General features: G+C 46.0%; 2 protein-coding genes across 4 annotated transcripts in view; one reads left to right on the forward strand and one right to left on the reverse strand.

Annotated features, from left to right (window-relative positions):
• The window catches only part of MYO1H (myosin IH), a 58,754-nt gene that overhangs the window by 26,719 nt on the left and 10,403 nt on the right, over positions 1-21,632 (forward strand). For both annotated transcript variants that reach the window (XM_055236620.2, XM_063614435.1), the window contains 8 exons: positions 183-277; positions 5,406-5,452; positions 9,149-9,229; positions 10,331-10,436; positions 11,846-11,963; positions 16,988-17,101; positions 19,141-19,217; positions 20,585-20,653. In XM_055236620.2, coding sequence (XP_055092595.1) covers positions 183-277; positions 5,406-5,452; positions 9,149-9,229; positions 10,331-10,436; positions 11,846-11,963; positions 16,988-17,101; positions 19,141-19,217; positions 20,585-20,653 — 707 coding nt within the window. The remainder of the gene's footprint in view (positions 1-182; positions 278-5,405; positions 5,453-9,148; positions 9,230-10,330; positions 10,437-11,845; positions 11,964-16,987; positions 17,102-19,140; positions 19,218-20,584; positions 20,654-21,632) is intronic.
• Positions 1-21,632, reverse strand: part of KCTD10 (potassium channel tetramerization domain containing 10) — a 69,144-nt gene that overhangs the window by 7,558 nt on the left and 39,954 nt on the right. The gene's annotated exons all lie outside the window — the stretch shown is intronic.

Below are 21,632 nucleotides of genomic sequence, written 5' to 3' on the forward strand. Positions count from 1 at the left end.
GTGGCACTTGCCTGTAATCCCAGCTACTCCAGAGGCTGAGGCAGGAGAATCGCTTAAATCCAGCGGGGCAGAGGTTGCCGTGAGCCAAGACTGTGCCACTGCACTCCAGCTTGGGCAACAGAGCAAGACTCCATCTCATAAAAGAAAAGAAAGTTCAACTCATGTCTATTTCTGTCTCGTAGCCGTAAGCTGGCTGGTCCAAAGGGCCGAAAGAGGATTGGTTGGATGGAGTTCCGACTCCTCCACTATGCAGGAGAGGTCACATACTGCACCAAGGGTGAGTGGCCGTGGGGTACAGGTGACAGCCATGTATGTGCCCAGCCTGGTGTCTTACAATAAGCTCCAAGTCCATGGAGGAAATGGTGCACAGCCATCCCCAATGTTCCCTAACCTCGCATTCAAGCCATTTGAAAAAGTCTTTCTAATTGTATTGTATTTAATATTTTTGTAAATAACCACTTTATTGGGATGCAATTCACATATCATCCATTTACCCCATTTTAAAATGTACAATTCAGTAGCTTTAGTATTAATATATTCAGAGTTGTGAAAACATTACCACCATTCATTTTATTTTATTTATTTATTTATTTTTTATTTTGAGAGAGAGTCTTCTTGCTCTGTTGCCCAGGCTGGAGTGCAGTGGCTCAATCTCAGCTCACTGCAACCTCCGCCTCCCAGGTTCAAGCCATTCTCCTGCCTCAGCCTCCCAAGTAACTGGGATTACAGGTGCCCACCACCATGCCCAGCTAATTTTTTTGTTTGTTTGTTTGTTTTTGCCATGTTGGCCAGGCTGGTCTGGAACTCCTGAGGCCCACCTCAGCCTCCCAAAGTGCTGGGATTACAGGTGTGAGCCACCGTGCCTGGCTACCACCATTCATTTTAGAACATTTTATCACCCCCAAAAGAAATCCTGTACCCATTAGCAGGCACTCTCTGTTTCCCTCTAACCCCACCCCTTCCCTACAGCTCAAGGCAACAAGCTGATCTACCTTCCCTCTCTATAGATTTGACTGTTTGTTTTTTTTGACGTTTTTTATAACTGGAATCATGTAGCGTGTGGCCTTTTGTGTCTGGTTTCTTTCACTTAACATAATTTTGTCAGGGTTCATCCATGCTTTCGTTTCTTTTTATTGCCAAATAATATCCCATCATGTGGATATGCCACATTTTGTTCATGCATTCATCAATAACTCATGGTAGGCACTTGGGTTGTTTATACCTTCTAACTATTATAAATAAGGCTACCATGAATATGCCGGTATGAGTTTTAGTATGGGCATAAGTTTTCATTTTTCTTATATATATACCTAGGAATGGAATTATTAGATTAGATATGGTAACTCGGCCGGGTGTGGTGGCTCATGCCTGTAATCCAGCACTTTGGGAGGCCAAGGGGAGCAGATAACCTGAGGTCAGGAGTTTGAGACCAGCCTGGCCAAGATAGTGAAGCCTCATCTCTACTAAAAATACAAAAATTATGTTAAAAATACAAAATTAGCCGGGCGCAGTGGCACATGCCTGTAATCCCAGCTACTAGGGAGGGTGAAGCAGGAGAATCACTTGAATCTGGGAGGCGGAGGTTGCGGTGAGCTGAGATTGAGCCATTGCACTCTAGCCTGGGCAACAAGAGTGAAACTCCGTCTCAAAAAAAAAAAAAAAATTAGCTGGGCGTGGTGGTGGATGCCTGTAGTTCCAGCTACTTGGGAGGCCGAGGCAGGAGAATTGCTTGAACCCGGGAGGCAGAGGTTGCAGTGAGCTGAGATCGTGCTGCTGCATTCCAGCCTGGGTGACAGAGCAAGACTTCATCTCAAAATAAAAAATATATATGTTAACTCTATGCTTAACCTTTTGAGGAATTGCCAGGTCATTTTCCAAAGCAGCTGCACCATTTTACATTTCCACCAGCAGTATATGAGGGGTTCCAGTATCTCCACAGCCTCACCCACACTTGTGTTATATCATTCTGTATATCTGTTATGTTCTATATGTGATGTTCTGCTCTGTCTCCCAGTCTGGAGTGCAGTGGCACGATCTCGGCTCACTGCAAGCTCCGCCTCCCGGGTTCACGCCATTCTCCTGCCTCAGCCTCCCAAGTAGCTGGGACTACAGGCACCCGCCACCACGCCTGGCTAATTTTTTGTATTTTTAGTAAAGATGGGGTTTCACCGTGTTAGCCAGGATGGTCTCGATGTCCTGACCTTGTGATCTACTCACCTCAGCCTCCCAAAGTGCTGGGATTACAGGCGTGAGCCACCACGCTCAGCCTATATGTGATGTTCTTCTAACCATTTTAGTGGGTGTGAAGTGGTATCTCATTGTGCTTTTGATTTGTGTTTCTCTAATGACCTATGATATTAAACGTCTTTTCATGTGCTTATTGGCTGTTTCTCTTCCTTGGAGAAATGTCTACGCAGATGTTTTGCCCATGTTTAAGATTGGGTTGTTTTTCATTATTGAGTTGTAAGAATTCTTTATATATCCTAGATACTAGATCCTGATCAGATATACAATTTGCAAATATTTTCTCCAATTCTATGAGCTGTCTTTTCATTTTTGTGATGGTGTCCTTTGAAGCACGGAAGTTTTTAGTTTTGATGAAGTCTAATTGTTCTTCATCTTCTTTAGTCACTTTTACTTTTGATTTGAAATTAGTTTTACTTTTTTTTTTTTCTTTTTTTTGAGACAAGGTCTTGCTCTGTTACCCAGGCTAATGTGCATTGGCGTGATCTTGGCTCACTGCAACCTCTGCCTCCCGGGGTTCAAGCGATTCTCCTGCTTCAGCCTCCCGAGTAGCTGGGATTATAGATGTCTGCCACCACGCCCAACTAATTTTTGTATTTTTGGTAGAGACAGGGTTTGCCATGTTGGCCAGGCTGGTCTCAAACTCCTGATCTCAGGTGATCTACCTGCCTCAGCCTCCCAAAGTGCTGGGATTATAGGCGTGAGCCACCGCACCCAGCATTATTTTTACTTTTAAATAAAGTAAATCTTTATTTAAGAATCTTTTAAAAAGTAATAACATGTACAGGTATTAGGGTTTTTTTCTTTGAATGCAAAGTGACAAAAAGAAAAAAATTTTAAATAGGATGAGTCTCTTTGTGTAGATAACCCCTTGATTTTTGTTTAAAGAATAAAGATAATACACATGTAGAGCTATAAACTGCTGACAGCACAGAAAAGAACAAAAGGAAAACTCAAATGCCTTTTACTCTCAGTCTCTCCTTCAAGGGGGACCACAAAAATAAACAGTTTCTTGTAACTACTTCCAGGAAAATAGAAATGTTTTCTGCATATACCCATGTGAGGATACACACACATACACACACACTCATTCAGTCTACCTTGATCTCACTTTTTTCCATGTAGAGACTGTGTGTTGGTGGAGAGTTTTCCATGTGCTTCGTGCTAAGCGATGTGGTGGGGTGGGGGCATCGTGGATATGGAAATCTGATTCTCTTACCATCTGCTCTGAGTTTTTCTACTTCTCTGTAGCACCAGGAATTATGTCATCCTCATATTTGAGTTCTGGGATATTTCTGGTAATAATCTCATGCTATATTATTTGATTTTGGTTTTCTGTGAGGGGAGTGAAGCCAGCTTGCTTCTAAGCCACCATTTTTTTCCTTAAACACTTTTGATGCTTGCCTTTTTTAAATTTTTATTTAATCATTTTTCTGGAAACAGGGTTTCACTTTGTTGCCTAGACTGGAGTACAGTGCGCAATCATAGCTCACTGCAGTCTTGACTTCCTGGGCTCAAGCAATCCTCCTACCTCAGCTCCCCAAGTAGCTGGGACTACAGGCATGCACCACCATACGCAGCTAAGTTTTTAAAAATATTTGTGTAGAGACAGGCTAGTCTCAAACTCACTATGTTGCCCAGGCTAGTCTCAAACTCCTAGGCTCGAGTGATCCTCCCACCTCAGCCTTCCAAATTGCTGGGATTACAGGCATGAGACACCATGCTTGGCTGCTCCCCCAACTTTAAAAAAAAAAAAATCTGGTTTTGCCTTTATAATGCTATTTACTTTCTAATGTAATTATTAACTGATTAAGTTTTAGGTAGACAGATAAGCCAAGTTTTAAACCTGGAAATGACATGTCTGTCTTTGCCTGAAGATGCTGTTGGGTATCACCAGCCATGGTGCTTGAGTTTGTTTTTTCTCAGTCGTGGGGAATTTTCTCATCTATTTAGAGTCCTAGCTGGCTGTCCTTGAGGTTCAGTGTCCCCTCTGTTTCCTTTTCTTATTTTTTTATTTTTATTTTTTGAGATGGAGTCTTGCTCTGTCACCAGGCTGGAGTGCAGTGGCACAATCTCGGCTCATTGCAACCTCTACCTCCCGGGTTCAAGTGATTCTCTTGCCTCAGCCTCCCGAGTAGCTGGGATTATAGGTGTGCACCACTACGCCCAGCTAATTTTTGTACTTTTAATAGAGATGGGGTTTCACCATGTTGGCCAGGATGGTCTTGATCTCTTGACCTTGTGATCCGCCCGCCTCGGCCTCCCAAAGTGCTGGGATTACAGGCGTGAGCCACCACGCCCGGCCCCCTCTGTATATGCAGTGTATGTGTGTTTCTTTGCTATTGGACTAGGGCAAGTATGTAATACTTAGTGTAAAGACTATGCATATTTATATGACAGTTCATCAGGGTTGAGTATAGCATTTGTGCCATGAGTTCAGTTCTGAGCACCTGGTTCTCAATGAGGGACATGTTACCCACCCCCCGCAGGGATATGTGGCAATGTCTAGCACATTAGTCCATTCTCACATTGCTATAAAGAACTGCCTGAGATTGGGTAATTTATAAAGAAAAGAGGTTTAATTGACTCAAAGTTCATCAGGCTGTGCAGGAAGCATGGCTGGGGTGGCCTCAGGAAACTTACAATCGTGGTGGAAGGTGAAGGGGAAGCAGGCATGTCTAACATGCCTGGAGGAGGAGGAATAGAGTGAAGGGGAAGGCGCTACAAACTTTTAAACAACCAGATCTCCTGAGAACTATCATGAGAACAGCGAGGGGGACATCTGTCCCCATGATCCAATCACCCCCAACCAGGCCCCTCTTCCAACATTGGGGATTGCAATTTGACTTGAGATTTGGGTGAGGGCACAGACCCAAACCATATAATTTAGAAATATATTTGGTTGTCACAACTGGGGAGAGTGTTACTGGGATCTAGTGTAAATAGAGGCCAGGGATGCTTCTCAACATCCCACAATGCACAAGACAGCTCCCACCACAAAGAACAACCCAGCCCCAAATACCCATAGTGCTAAGGTTGAGAAACTATGAGCTAATCCTAAGAAATTATTTTTCAGAATTTCCCTTTGCAATGAGTTGGGATGGAATTGTATTTTTAGGCAGAGACATTGATTCAAAAAATTTTTATTCAATGTTTTACAGGATTCTTGGAAAAAAACAATGATCTTCTTTACAGACATCTGAAAGAAGTAAGTCTGACACTTAACTGTACGTGTTTCTGATTATTTTGAAATATTACCCATGATAGTGATTTTGGTAGAATTCACCTTCTGGATTTTTTTTTTCCATGCGTCGTATTAGAACTCCAGCATGTCATGGCCAGAACAGACATTTAAGATCATCCGTGTGGACACTTCACTCAACAAACCATTCAAATGTGTATGATGCCCCCCGGGCACCAGCTCTGGAGGTCATCAGTGAACAAGATGGAGTTCTTGTTCTCGTGGGGCTCACAGTCAGGAGTTGGGGAAGCAGATAATAAATATATACACAAAGAAGTTATCCATTAGTGAGAAGTGCTACAAAGAGAATAAACAAGGAACTGTGATTGAAGGGGACATTTTTAATTTAGGTGATTAGAGAAAACACCCCTTGGAGGTGACTTTGAGCTAAAACCTGAATGAGAATGATTTGGGCCATAGAAGGATCAGAGGTTATTCCAGGTAGAGAGACCAGCATGTGCAAAGGTCCTGTGGCCTGGACAAGGGGAAATGTTAGGAGAGGGGGCTGAGAGCTTAGCAGGGGCAGGTCCACAGGAGAAGTAGAGATTTCATTCTGGTGTTATGAGAATATACTAGGGTGACATGATCTGAGGACGAGGAAGCTGAGACCCAGACAGGTCACAGCTTGCACAAGGTCACATCATGAGGTGGGGGCTGGAGATGGTATTAGCCCCCAGGGCTGCCGGCGGAATTCCCAATCTTTTTGCCTTTCCATATATCTCATCAATCTGAGAAGTGTTGCTGCTGCTGCTGCTGTTGTTTTTGAGACAGGGTCTCGCTCTGTCACCCAGGCTGGAGTGCAGTGATGTTATCATTGCCCACTGCAGCCTCAACCTCCTGGGCTCAAGTGATCCTCCTGCCTCAGTCTGAGTAGCTAGGACTTCAGACACACATCACTACACCAAACTAATTTTTTTGTTTGTAGAGACAGGATCTTGCTATGACACCTAGGCTGCTCTCGAACTCCTGGCCTCAAGTGATCCTCCCACCTCACTCTCCCAAAGCTGGGATTGCAGGCATGAGTCACTGTGCCATGCCTAAAACCTTGAGTTTTTAAGGCCCTTATTTTGTATTAAAATAGTAAACTGTTTTGTACAAAATTAGATTTTATTAGCTTGGTTTATAAAAAGCTTAACCCTAAAGGTAACATTTTTGGAGTGAGCAGGTCAACAGTCACCTCAGGAGTGTTTTTTCTGCCTCCCCAAACTTTCTCTACCACTTCTGGGACTGCTTGTCTCAATCTTTTTGGACTCAGGGTTAGACGAGCAACTCTTGACTTTGGATCCACCAGACAGTCGCTCTCTGGGTCTGAGTCCCAGCCCAGCCCCTTCCCTGCTGGAGACCGTGTGACAGGTTTCCCATTGGCAAAGTGGGGCTGCTGCTGTCTGCCTCATGGAGTAGCTGTGGAGAACACGGGAGTGGACATGTCTGGTTAACAAACGGGCGACAGCGTTTCTCTAATGGCTTCCCCTCTGGGGTCATAGGCATCAACTTCACAAACCAATCCATGGAGAGGACATCACATAGGGAAGAAGTCTCCAAATCTCTCCCTTCACCCACCAGGGCTGAAGCTCCCTGAACTTTTTGACTTCAGGACGGAACACTTCTCATTTGTTTCTGTACTATTTGCAGATTACTCTTCCATATCACTGTAGGTTTAGAACTGCAATGGGTTAAACAACAAAATTCAATTAAAAAAATTGGGGGGCCAGGCACAGTGGCTCATGCCTGTAATCCCAGCACTTTGAAAGTCCGAGGCGGGTCGATCGCTTGAGCCCAGGAGCTTGAACCCAGCCTGGACAACATGGTGAAACTCCATCCTTACCAAAAAAAAAAAAAAAATTAGCTGGGTGTGGTGGCACACCCCTGTGGTTCTAGCTACTTGGGAGGCTGAGGTGGGGGGATTGCTTGAGCCCAAGAGGTGGAGGTTGCAGTGAGCTATGACCGTGCCATTCATTGCACTCCAGCCTGGATGACAGAGTGAGACCCTGTCTTGAAAAAAAAAAGAAAAAAAATTTTTTTTGAGATGTGGTAAACATACATAACATAAAATTTAGCATTTTAATCATTTTATTTATTTATTATTTTTGAGACAGAGTCTCACTCTGTCACCCAGGCTAGAGTGCAGTGGCATGATCTCAACTCACTGCAACCTCTGCCTCTGGGGTTCAAGCAATTCTCCTGCCTCAGCCTCCCGAGTAGCTGGGATTACAGGCATATGCCACCACACCAGTCTAATTTTTTTGTATTTTTAGTAGAGACAGTGTTTCGCCTTGTTGGTCAGGCTGGTCTTGAACTCTTGGCCTCAGGTGATCCAACCGCCTTGGCCTCCCAATGTGCTGGGATTACAGGCGTGAGCGACCACGCTCGGCCACATTTTAATCATTTCAAAGTGTACAATTCAATAGTGTTGAGTAGATTTACATTGCTGTGCAGTTAATCTCCTGAACTCTTTTCATCTTGTAAAACTGAAACGCAGTCTCCACTAAACAACTACTCTCTGTGCCCCCTCCTAGCAACCCCTGGAAATACCATCTACTTTCTACCTCTATGAACTTCACTCCTCTAGGGACCTTATATGAGTGGAATCAGACAGTGTTTTTCTTTTTGCAACTGGCTTATTTCACTTAGCTTATTCCACTTAGCATAGTGAGCATAATACTTATTTCACTTAGCATAGGTTTATTCGTGTTGTGGAGTATGTCAGAATCATCCTTTTGAAGATGGAATAATATTCCATGTTATGTATATAGGGAAAATATTTTTCTGGTAAAGAACTAAATATTTAAAAAATTAAGGACTTTTGGTGATACAGATTATTTAAAAAATACATGCACAGGGGCGAAAGTCAGACAGTCCAAAAGCTAGTGCCCTGGGTCCCATGTCAGCAGGTCTCTCTCCCGAGAGCCAACTGCTCTCACCTTTGTATTGTGTGTCCTTCCAGGGATCACACAGGATGTGTGTATGTGTATCTCTTTTTTTCTTTTTCTTTCTCTTTGCACAATAATAGCACACTGTATGTGTGGTTCTGTGTCTTGCTTTTTTCACTTAACACCATTAACTTGGAGATCATTCTTTTTTTTTCTTTTTGAGACACGGTCTCAGTCTGGAGGGCACTCAGGCTGGAGGGCAGTGGCGCAGTCAGAGTTCACTGCAGCCTCGACTTCGTGGTCTCAATGATCCTCCCACCTCAGCCTCCTGAGTAACTGGGACCATAGGTGCACACCACCACGCCTGGCTGACTTTTTTGTAGAGATGAGGTTTTGCCATATTGCCCAGGCTGTTCTCAAACTCTTGGGCTCAAGCCATCTTCCTGCCTTGGCCTCCCCAAGTACTGGGATTACAAGCCTGAGCCCCACCATTCCTGGCCTGGGATCATTTCTTAAAGAGCCAGTTTATTCTGAAGCAGCTGCACTGAACCAGGGACAATGTCTGAGAAAAAACATCTGGCCTCAGCGAGCAGAGAAAGCAGTGGATGTAGAATGTGAACATGGCCTTCCATATTTGACTGTGTTGTTCCCCCTTCTTTACATTCGGAACGTCTTCAAGCATTCGAGAAGCAGATGGCTCTGTTGCTTCATGCACACTTCTGTGAGCCGTCCTGACGGCCCTGTAGTGATTTCTGAAACAGCGAATGTGGTACTCATTTCTCCTCACTTACAGGTGCTGTGCAAGTCCAAGAACGTTATCCTGAGGGAATGCTTCCTGCTGGCCGAGTTAGAAAACCGGAGGAGGCCCCCAACAGTGAGTGGGAAAAACACCCATGCAAAATTGGATCTCACCAGAGGGTGAGATGACCACCAACTACCTATGCTTTTTAAGCCACCTTCCCCTTTTCTGGAAGTATTACTCTCTAACAGATTCTACTAAATATATGCACCTGTAATCTCACACCTGTAATCCCAGCACTTTGGGAGCCTCACATCTGTAATCCCAGCACTTTGGGAGGCCCAGGTGGGAGAATCGCTTGAGGCCAGGAGTTCAAGACCAGACTGGGTAACATAATGAGACCCTGTCTCTACAAAAAAAATGAAAATAAAAACAAATCAGTCAGACAAAACTTGGGTGCATTAAAAACATAAAGAAAGAAAAAATCAGCCAGATGCAGTGGTGTGTATCCATAGTCCCAGCTTCTTTGGGAGGCTGAGGCAGGAGGATCCTTAAACCCAGGAGTTTGGTTACAATCAGCCATGATTATGCCACTGCACTCCAGACTAGGTGACAGAGCAAGACCCTGTCTCTTAAAAAATCACTTGGTACATGGCTTATGATATATACATTAACTTGGAATGTGATATTCATGTTCCAAGTTTAGTCCCAGTTTGTTCATTTGCAGACATTCATTGAGCAGCACCTACTATGTATATGTGGCAGGCACTGTGCCAGGCACAGGGGTTTAGCAATAGCAAGCCAGATGAGGTCCCTGCCCTCAAGGGACTTACAATCTCGTGGGGGAGAGTATAAGAAAATACCATCAAATAAAGAAGTTATAATAATACCAGCATCGTGAAGGACACATGTCAACAAAGAAACACAAAGGAAGGTGGCAGAGAGTGACAGGCCTAGGGGCAGAACTGGTTCCTTCTGGGCACTCACTCGTCTTTGCTGAGCAAGTGAGGCATCCTAGACAGATGCTTGTCCAGCTTCCACGTGACCAGACCAAGCTTGGCCTTCTCAGGTCAGGACATCCAAAGCCACCTCTTAATGGGCCAGATGGCCACTAGGAAGAAAATCTGTCAATAGTTCAGCTCTATAGGGCTGACACCTCGAGCCCTGGCCAGTCTTTTTGTATTCATTGGAAGCAGCAGTATCTGTCTGGCTCGTTCTCTCTCTGTCTCTCTGCAGGTGGGGACTCAGTTTAAAAACAGTCTGAGCAGCCTTCTAGAAATCCTCATCTCTAAGGAGCCCTCCTACATCCGTTGCATCAAGCCCAATGACAGGAAAGAACCCAGTGAGTTGTGGATCATTATGAACTGGGCTCAGGGAAAGGAGGCCGGGAGGCAAAGCAAGGTGGCAGTGGGTTGGGATCCTAAACACAACCACAAGCTTGCTCGATGTCCTCTGGATTGAATCATTTTCCTTTCTAAATAATATTAGCTGGCCAGGTGTTACAGGCTTATGCCTGTAATCCCAGCCCTTTGGGAGGTTGAGGCAGGCGGATCACTTGAACCCAGGAATTGGAGACCAGCTTGGGCAACATGGCAAAACCCTGTCTCTACAAAAAATGCAAAAATTAGCCAGGCGTGGTGGCATGTCTCTACTAAAAATGCAAAAACTAGCTGGGTGTGGTGGCACGTGCCTGTAGTCCCATCTACTTGGGAGGCTGAGGTGGGAGGATCAATTGAGCCCAGAAGTTCAAGGCTGCAGTGAGCTATGACTGTGCCACTGCACTCCAGTATGGGCGACAGAGTGAGAACCTATCTCAAAAAATAATAATAATAATAATGGAAGGTAAATGAATGCCTTTGGTGGTTCAGAGTGAGCATTGCTCAGAGCTTGGTCAGTTTCAGGAGCAACACAGCTGAGTCAGGCAGGTGTCAGAGGTGAGGGGAGTCAACATCACTCTTTTCCAGCCAAGGAAAAGTCTTTGAAAATGATCTATGACTTGGGTAGTTTCTAAGCTCTTGCCATGGTCTATAATGTAGTCGTTAGGAACCATTATAACGAACTATAATGGACCATCAGAGGCTCACAGAGACTAGGCAGGAAAAGCAAATGACTGAAGCAGATAGGTTGTAAGGCAATAGGCAGTCGGGGGGACTGTGGCAAACTGGAGAAGGCACATTCTGTCTAAAGGGGCGGCAGCGCCACTCCTCTCCTGCCAGCCGTTGCCATGTGGGACTCTGGCCTCAGGATAGCCAGCTCTCAGGACTTTTCAAAGGAACCAGAAATTTAATTTTTTCCCATAAAATTCCCCCATTTAAAAAAACACAATTGGGCTGGGCACAGTGGCTCATGCCTGTAATCCCAGCATTTTGGGAGGCTGAGGTGGGTGGATCACCTAAGGTCAAGAGTTCGAGACCAGCCTGGCCAACACGGTGAAACCCCCTTCTCCACTAAAAATACAAAAATTAGCCAGGCATGGTGCTGTGCACCTGTAATCCCTGCTACTCGGGAGGCTGAGGCAGGAGAATCACTTGAACCCAGGAGGGAGAGGTTGCAGTGAACCGAGATTGTGCCACTGCACTCCAGCCTGGGCAACAAGAGTGAAACCCCGTCTCAAAAAAAAATAAGACCTCACAAAATGAGTCTGGGGCCAGACCCAGCCCACTGAACTTCAGCTTGCAGCCTGTGATCTGTCTTGGTTGAAATGAAGCCGTGGGATCCTTTCCTGTCATTCTCTGTTCTATTTCTCCAAAGGCAAATTTGATGACTTCCTCGTAAGGCATCAGATCAAATACCTGGGGCTGATGGAGCACCTGCGGGTGAGACGGGCCGGCTTTGCATACCGGAGGAAATATGAGCATTTCTTGCAAAGGTAAAATGTGCTTTATTGATCTGAAGCCAATAGTCATGTGCCTACTACATGAGAATCTCTGAGGTTTAGTGGTAAATAAAATGGCATCCCTTAGGAAGGCTCAGTTTGGTTCTTAACTGCTGTAGTTATGACAGTTAAAAACACTAACATTTGGGAGAATATAAAAACCCAACCCTGGCTGGGCGCAGTGGCTCATGCCTGTAATCCCAGCATTTTCGGAGGCCGAGGTGGGAAGATTGTTTGAGGCCAGGAGTTCGAGACCATCCTGGGCAACATGGCAAAACCCAATCTCTACCAAAAAAAAAAAAATTAGCTGGGTATGGTGGTGCATACCTGTAGTCCCAGCTACTCGGAAGACTGAGGTGGGAGGATCACCTGAGCCTGGGAGGTTGAGGCTGCAGTGAACTTGAGATCGCACCATTGCACTCCAGCCTGGGTGACAGAATGAGAACCCAGTCTCAAAAATAAATAAATAAATAAACTCACAAAAATTCAGTTTACCATCTTCTGTTCATTTCACTAATCCCTGACTGTTTACAGTCAAGGGCAAGGCCAAGTGCGTAGATCTGCCACCAGGGGGCAGCCGTGGGCAGTGCCCCATAGGCCTCTGAATCAGCAGGGAAAGCTAAGTCCATTTGTGACCATAGGGCCTGGTTTAGTGCCTTAGCCCAACAGGCTGTCAAGAGCAGCAGGTTAGCGGTGGGGACATGGGTTTTCAAACCACATGAACTTGGATCATAATCCTCATTCTCTTATAGCTGGGACCTATCATTTCCCTTATCTGTAGGATTAAATAGGGCTCAAGGAGTTTGTAAAGATTTAATGAACTATTTCTACACCCACTTTCACCATCCCCAAAATTGCTTATACACCAACACTTCTTCAATGATGGGCTGTGTGTGAATTTATGCTATGAAAATAGCAACACACTCTCAAGCATAATAAATGGTCACTTTGGTGGGTCAGAATGGTTGAATAGCAGAAATTTCATGTGGTTCAACCTAATATTTTGAGTGTAGTCATTTGAGACTCTTTGCCTTTATTTTTCCTGGATTTACCTCCTTTGCCCACCATTTTTGCCCATCAGCTACTTATTCATTCATCCTCATCCCAAATCTGACTTCGGCGGCAGATGGCAGGGGCAACAGTCACTGCCTACCTCACCCCCCAAACACATACGCACTTGATGTTCCCATCTACCTGTGTTTTTTTGAACTTCATATATCTCTTGTCTATTTTTGCTGCTGTCTGAGGCTCATTCATTCTTTCCATAAAAACTAGTGAGCAGGCCAGGCATGTTGGCCCACACCTGTAATCCCAGCACTTTGGGAGGCCGAGGTGGGCAGATCACTTGAGGTGAGAAGTTCAAGACCAGCCTGACCAACATGGTGAAATCCTGTGTCTGCTAAAAACACAAAAATTAGCCGGGCATAGTGGCACATGCCTGTAATTCCAGCTACTCAGGAGGCTGAGGCATGAGAATCAGTTGAACCTGGGAGGCAGAGGTTGCAGTGAGCTGAAATCACACCACTGCACTCCAGCCTGGGTGATAGAATGAGACTCTGTATCAAAACAAACAAACTGGTGAGCAGCTATCTGAGCTAGCACTGTCCTAGGTGCTGGGGTGACAGCAGAGAACAGAACAGACCCCATCCCTGTCCTCATGGAATTTACTTTCTATGGGGAAGACCAACAATAAGAAAGATGTAAAGTTGGCCCTCCACATCCATGGTTTCCACATCCACGGGTTCCACATCTGAGGATTCAACCAACTATGGATAGAAAATGCCTTTAAAGATACAATAAAAATAACAATACAACAATAATAATACAAATTAAAAAGCAATACAGTCTAATAACTATTTACATAGCATTTACATGGTATAATAAGTAATTTAGAGATGATTTAAAGTGTGGAGGATGTACTCAGGTTATACGCAAACACTATGCCATTTTTTATCAGAAAACTTGAACATCTGTGGATTTTGTATCCATGGGGGTCCTGGAACCAATTCCCCACAGATGCTGAAGGGTGACTGTATAAGGCCAGGCAGGGATATGTTATTTGAAGAAAAGTGAATCCAGGTAAGGGGAAAGAGTGGCCAGGCTCCCTCCTTAAGTAAGGGGTCACTCTGAGTGAGGGAGTGAGCCATGAGGACATTTGGTGTCTTAGTCTGTTTGGGCTGCTGTAACGAAACACTAGACTGGGTGGCTTCTAACCAACGGAAACTTTTCACAGGTCTGGAGGCTGGGAAGTCCAAGATCAAGGCACTGGCAGACTCAGTGTCTGGTGAGGGCCAGCTTCCTTGTTTGTAGATGGTGCCTTCTCGCTGTGTCTTCACATAGTTGAAGGGGCAGATGAGCTCATAAGGGCACTAATCTCATTTATGAGTGCTCCACCCTTGTGACCTAATCACCTGTCAGAGGCCCTGCCTCCTAACACCATCACATTGGGAGTTAGATTTCATCATACGAGTTTTGTGGGGACACAGACAATCAGTCCATAGCATTCAGGGAACATCAATCCAGGCAGGAAAGCCTGGAGGAAGGAGCAGGCTCTAGGGCAAGCTGAGAGGCCAGCATGACCGCTGGTCAGTGGCTGGGGACAGAGAGGCAGGGGGAGGTTCATGGGACTGAGCTGGAGCTGGCCGAACCCCGTGCACCTGTCTGGCACCACTTCCCTTGATCAGGGAGCAACCATATCACAGAGTTGAAGAGGACAGAAGGTACTAGTCCCTCCAACCTGCAGGCATTTAGGGCCTTTCCCCAGCCCCTCCATATCTGTCTAGCTTTGGCGGTGCGTGCTGGTATTGGGCAAGGTCTGCATGGATGAAAGCAGGGCCTGAGGCTGTGCTGTGTCCCCTGGGGGTGGTGGAGACCCCATCTTCTCCAGCTTTCACTGGAGTTCAGGAAGCACACATCCCGCACCTTTGTGTAGGTGGCTGAACAGAGGAAGAACATGGGACACTTGATACCCTTAAAGAACGTGCTCATAAAGTGTAATTCCAGGAAAATAAAAATACTTTTCACCGGACATGGTAGCTCATGCCTATAATCCCAGCACTTTGGGAGGCCGAGGCAGCTGGATCACCTGAGGTGAAGAGCTTGAAACCAGCCTGGCCAACGTAGAGAAACCTTGTCTCTACTAAAAATACAAAAATTAGCTGGGCGTGGTGTCACATGCCTATAATCCCAGCTACTCAGGAGGCTGAAGCAGGAGAATCGCTTGAACCCAGGAGGCAGAGTTTGCAGTGAGCTGATATCACACCACTGCACTCCAGTCCGGGTGACAGAGTGAGCTCTGTATCAAAAATATATATACATGTATTTTTTTTTAACAGTTTAAAATCTGATTTTAGAACCTGGGAGGTGGAGCTTGCAGTGAGCCAAGATCACGCCACTGCACTCCAACCTGGGAGAGAGAGGGAGACTCCGTCTCAAAAAAAAAAAAAAAAATCTGATTTTAAAATAAACAAAGTATGAGGCCAGGCGTGATGGCTCATGCCTGTAATCCTAGCACTTTGGGAGGCTGAAGTGGGCAGATCACGAGGCCAGGAGATCGAGACCATCCTGGCTAACACAGTGAAACTCTGTCTCTACTGAAAAATACAAAAAATTAGCCGGGCGTGGTGGTGGGCGCCTGTAGTCCCAGTTACTTGGGAGGCTGAGGCAGGAGAATGGCATGAACCTGGGAGGCGGAGCTTGCAGTGAGTGGAGATTGTGCCACTGCACTCCAGCCTGGGTGCAGACAGCAGTGGGTGCAGGCGCAGCCTGGGTGCAGACAGAGCAAGACTCTGTCTCAAAAATAAATAAATAAACATAATGTGAAAGGAAGGAGCATATTGGGAACACCACTGCTAGCACTCATTGAGTCTTGGACTGGGACCAAATACCTAGTGTGTATTATCTTGTTTAAACCTCATGAGAACCCCATGAGGAAGGTCCTGTTACTGTTCACGTCACACAGGTGAGGCGGTGACTCCTCTTGCTCCGGAGCTGGGCTGGAACCCAGGCATTCTGTTTCTATGCCAGTGGCTCCGGTCGTGTTGCTTCCAGCCTTGATCCATCTGCACCTCTGAATTCTGCGTTCACTTGTTTCATTATACTACAGACATTGCTGTTCTTTCTAGGGACTGCAGGGTAGAAGGGAACTGCATGCTGGAATCAGGTTCTTAACACTGGAGCCAAAATTACCCCTGGGGGCGGGGGAAGCCCTCATCACTTCCCAAGCATGGTAACCCTTTCTTTCTCTTCTCTTTCTTGAGACAGGGTCTCTGTTACCCAGGCTGGAGTGCTCACTGAAGCCTCAACCTCCTGGACTCAAGTGATCCTCCTGCCTCAGCCTCCTGAGTAGCTGGGACTACAGCCGCACACCGCCACACCTGGCTAAAAAAAAAAAATTTTTTTTTTTTTTTTTTTTTTTTTTTTTTTTTTTAAGTAGAGATGGGGTCTGCCCGGGCTGGTCTCAAATGCCTGGCCTCAAGTGATCCTCTTGCCTTGGCCTCCCAAATTGCTGGGATCACAGGCATGAGGCACCGTACCTGGTCTCAAGCATAGAACTTTTTCTTCTGGTGCTAGACTACATTTGTTTGTCTGTTCAGTTTTCTGTTGATGGACATCTGGGTTGCTTCCACCTTTTGGCTATTATGAATCATAGCACCATGCACTGCTACACCCAGTGGCTGCTATGAACATTCAGGTATGAATGTTCGGACACCTTTTCATTTCTCTTGGACAGATACCTAGGAGTGGAATTGAGTCACTGGGTTGAGCGTCTGATGATGTCATTGTTCTACAAAGACAGGTCAAACTCCCTACTATATTGAAACAGTTTCTCTCTTCTTTCTTTCTTGCAAAGCGCCCATCTTTGAATTCGAGAAAGTTTGTGTGATGGGACTACTACATACACTGAGTGGCTGACATGCCACAGCAGTGCTCAGCAGGCCCCTGGGGCCGGGGATGTGGGAGAGGGCTAAAGGAAGGTACAGTCACAGCTTCTCCATGTCCATCTCCTCTCCTGCTAGGTACAAGTCCTTATGCCCAGACACCTGGCCGCACTGGCACGGGCCTCCAGCAGAGGGCGTGGAACGGCTGATCAAGTACATCGGCTACAAACCCGAGGAATACAAGTTAGGCAAGTAAGTGACCAGAAGACCACCAAATGGTCTCTTCCCTTGACGTCAGAGGGTTTGGTGCATTGATCCGTATCCACCTAGAGCCTGAAGACTCGATTCCTAGGGATTTATGGAGATTTGCAAGATTTATGCTTCATCTACTCAATGTAAATGCGGCTCTTAATTCTTTAGAAGAGCTATGGTGCTGCCGGTGGGAGGAGATGAAGTTATAAAGGAACCCTCCGCACTAAACTGACTTAGCAGATGGGCCTCCTTGCTAGCAAAACAAAGAGGGAACCAGAGGGGCCACCCAACCTCTGTGTGCCTGGATTCTTTCACTGTTGCCATGTACGCGTGACCTGCCAGAGGAGCCATTGGGACCTAGACGATGTGAGATCATCTGTAGCATCTCAGGAATGGTGTGCTAGAACCCTTAACTGTAGAGTCGTAGTTGTCCATGAGCAGAGAACTTTCGTACACATTGAAAGCTTTCAGGCACCACTCAAGGGACATGGATCGGGAAGAGCTGAGTCCGTCCTGTTAGTCATTTTGGTCAGGGTTAATGAGGTTGCAGGGAAAGGTGCTTCAGCATGAAGATCTATTCCCCGACGGCAGGGCTTCCCCACTCCAGAGATCTCTGCCTGTGACCCTGTTCATGGGCTTTCCCCACTGACTCCTAACTCCCACTTCTACATGGTCTTCTGGGCCGCCTTGGCCTCTCTTCATCTTTAGGCTCCTATTCTGGGCCTGTTCCAAGGATCAGTTACTTATTCAATCCAGATCTCCAAGGGGATTCTGCAAGGCTCAGCACATCCTGAGGGAGGCAGGGCATGGAGGTCAGAGGTGGGATCTGTCTGTCCCCTGTTCATAAATTGGAACAGGGACAAGGGAGAGTGGGATCACCAGGCACCCACTGCTGCCCCCAGGGGCTTCCCTGGGAACTTTCCCTCACCATGCCGGGGGTCGGGGCAGGCAATGTGAGGTCAGTATTTGTAACTTCTCTCTGCTGGCTAATGTGATCTTCTTTTTTGTTTTTTTATTTTTTGAGACAGAGTCTTGCTCTGTCACCCGGGCTGCAGTGGCACAATCTCAGCTCACTGTAACCTCCGCCTCTTGGGTTCGAGTGACTCTCCTGCCTCAGCCTCTCGAGTAGCTGGGATTACAGGTGCATGCCACCACACTGGGCTAATTTTTGTATTTTTAGTAGAGACAGGGTTTCACCACACTGGTTAGGCTGGTCTCAAACTCCTGACCTCAGGTGATTCGCCTGCCTCGGCCTCTCAAAGTGCTGGGATTACAGGCATGAGCCACTGCACCTGGCGTGATCTTCTTTTAAGCTTAGATCCACATTCTTTGTCTGGCTGGGCGTGGTGGCTGGTGCCTATAATCCCAGCTACTCGGGAATCTGAGGCATGAGAATCACTTGAATCTGGGAGATGGGGGTTGCAGTGCGCCGAGATTGCACCACTACACTCCAGCCTGGGCAACAAACTGAGACTCTGTTTCAAAACAAAACAAACAACAACAACAACAAACAAACAAAAACACCCATATTCTTTGTCGTCACTCTTTAAAGCCCAGCAACATAACTTGAAGCAACTTCAGGTTAGGATGGTTTATTCATTTCCTAGGACTGCGTAACAGATGATCACAAAGTGGCTGATTTAAAACAAATCTATTCTCTCCTAGTTGTGGAGGCCAGAAATCCAAAAATCAAGAGTTGGCAGGGCCACGTTCCTGTGGGAGCCTCTTCCAGCTCTGGTGGCTCCCGGCATTGCTTAGCTGTAGCCGTGTCCCTCCAGTCTCTGCCTCCGTCCTCACGTGGGCTCCTCCCTGTGTCTTTCTGTGTGTATAGGGACACTCTCAATGGATTTAGGGCCCACCCTATTCCAGGATGATCTCATTTCCATCCTTACCTCAATCACATCTGCAAACACCCTATTTCCAAATAAGATCGTATTCTGAGGTTCTGCATGGACATGAATTTTTGAAGGGGACACCGTTCAACCCACTAGATGGTAAACTGACCAATTAATAACAAAAACATTTCTTTTCACTTCTAGAACCAAAATATTCATTCGTTTCCCCAGAACTCTGTTTGCTACCGAAGATGCCTTTGAATTTAGTAAACATCAACTAGGTATGATTTATTTTTCTGTCCTAATTTCAATAGAATATGAAACGAACAAGCAGAGCTTGGGGGTAAATCTTAAACACGGGTGTCTGATATAGTGTTAGAAGCATTCGCTGTGGAAACTAGGAACGAGACAGGGGATTATAAGATCCCTGTGAATTTCTGCTTTAATGAGTGCTTGGAGGTCAGTCACAGATGCAGGCAGATATATAAACGTTGTTCCGCCGTTTCAGTTCCGTTTGGATCAGATCCTGTTGTTTACTACTAGGGTGTAAAACTGTGAGGGACCAGCCCCTTTAAATTAACGTTTCCAAAACTTCACTTGTCTGCGTGTCTGATGTTGGAAAGTGTAGCTTCAAAGCCTGCAGCCTGGGTGTTTGCTGGGAATGGTCAATGAGAAAAGTTAGATGGGGAAATGCAAAAAGTAAAAAATCAAAACTGCGGGGGGAGGGAGTTTCTCCTTTGAAATGTAACCGGTCTGTCAAGAACTACCTGAGTCATTTGAGGGCCTGCTGTACGCCAGGTGAACAGTAAGTTCTTTATACGTGGTCTCATTCTGTTCTGAGAACAGACCTGTGAGGTAGGTGACATAGGTGCTATCGTCTCTGCTTTCTATGCAGGGAAACTGAGGCATGGAGGTGTTGGTAACTTGTTGAAGGCTACACAGCAAGTAAGCAGCCGAGCTGCGGTTTGAACGTGGGACTGTCTGGCTTCAAGGCTTGGTGGCCTCATTTTCTGACCTCCGCAGCAGTGGGTACCAATGGCTGGGGATCTGGTTGAAGGGCCACAGTTAGGCCAGTGGGGCCTGAGCCAGCATCTCTAACCAGCTCGTGGGGAATAGGACGTGGCTGCTCTGCAAGGCTCTTGATGAGCTTGGCCTCTGACAGGACCTAAATTGCTGTGTGGAGGAGATGGATGCAGGATGTAGAAGCCGAGGGAGAGTGTTCTGTGATCAGACCGGGATTCATGCTCCTCCTTAGCTGTGTTGCCCGGCAAGTGTCTTCACCATCTGTCTGAGCCTGCATGCCCATTTATAAAATGTGGTGATGATGCCTGCCTTGTGGGGTGGGGTGTGAGAATGAAAGCTAATGTCTGGCATGGAACTGGGGGGCTCTTAGCACTAGGTCTGTTCCTTGCCCTGGGAAAAGGAAAGGCAGGAAGGAAACTCCAGTTCCCAGGCAGCATCTGGGAGCTAGGCATCATGTAACCAGCCAGCTCTCAGGTCTGCAGTGCTGAAATAGCTTCCTGAAACATCACTACACCACAGGCCTTTGATGCCCCCTTCCATTGTCCCCCAAACACCCCCGGAGGTCACAACCACAAAGATGCACAAATGCAAAGCCATTTCACCAAAACATCTGTTTTATTTTAAGTTGCAAGAATCCAAGCCACATATAAACGCTTCCTAGGAAGGAGAGAATACGTGAAAAAAAGACAAGCAGGTAAGAATTAAATAGAAACAAACGAGTTTGCTCCCTTTCTCATCTGCTTGGCACCTGCGGACACATTTGTGAGTTCCCTCCCCCTGCTCATCCTTAAAACCTTGGTGTGGGGCTATCTCGGGGTCCAGTTCTGGGGCCTCTTCTCATTTTTACCTTATTGATTGGAGATTATAACATAGTGGCCTGTATGTGTTCCACAGGCATGTTTTATTGGACCTACAATATGCGTACATTTAAAGAATAATTTTGTGGGCCAGTCGCGGTGGCTCATACCTATAATCCTAGCACTTTGAGAGGCTGAGGCGGGTGGATTACTTGAGCTCAAGAGTTCGAGACCAGCCTTGGCAACATGGTGAAACCCTGTCTCTACCAAAACAAAACAAAACAAAACACCCACAAATTAGCTAGGCGTGGTGGTTAATGCCTGTAGTCCCAGCTACTTGGAGGGCTGATGCAGGAGGATTGTTTGAGCCTAGGAGGTGGAGGTTGCAGTGAGCCACGATGGAATCACTGCACTCCAGCCTGGGTGACAAAGTGAGACCTTGTCTCAAAAAAATAAAGGAATAACTTTTGAAAAAGGTTTCAAACATACAAGTACCCTTGAAGCCCTTCCATTTTTTGGTCCCTCCCCAGTCATGTTCTCAAACAACACCCCCACTCATACGCATACATTTCTTGGGAGTAACCACTCTCTTGAATTTTGCATTAATCATTCTCTTGTTTTTCTTCAATAGTTTCACTATCTATGATGTATCTCTAAATAATCTGTTTCTAATTTGGCATGTTTTAAACTTAAGAGAACTATACTCTTGGTATTTTGGGTGACATTTTTGCACGCCAAATTGATTTTGAAATTCAACCAGGAGATGTGTGTAGATTTAGTTATTCATTTGCTCATAGTTACATAGTATTCCACTGTAGCAGAGGCCAGCACTATAGCAAGTATTTTAGACTTGGGAGTCTTATGGTCTCGGTCACA

The sequence above is a fragment of the Symphalangus syndactylus genome, chromosome 13, assembly GCF_028878055.3.
Source record: "Symphalangus syndactylus isolate Jambi chromosome 13, NHGRI_mSymSyn1-v2.1_pri, whole genome shotgun sequence".
Taxonomy (NCBI): Eukaryota; Metazoa; Chordata; class Mammalia; order Primates; family Hylobatidae; genus Symphalangus; species Symphalangus syndactylus.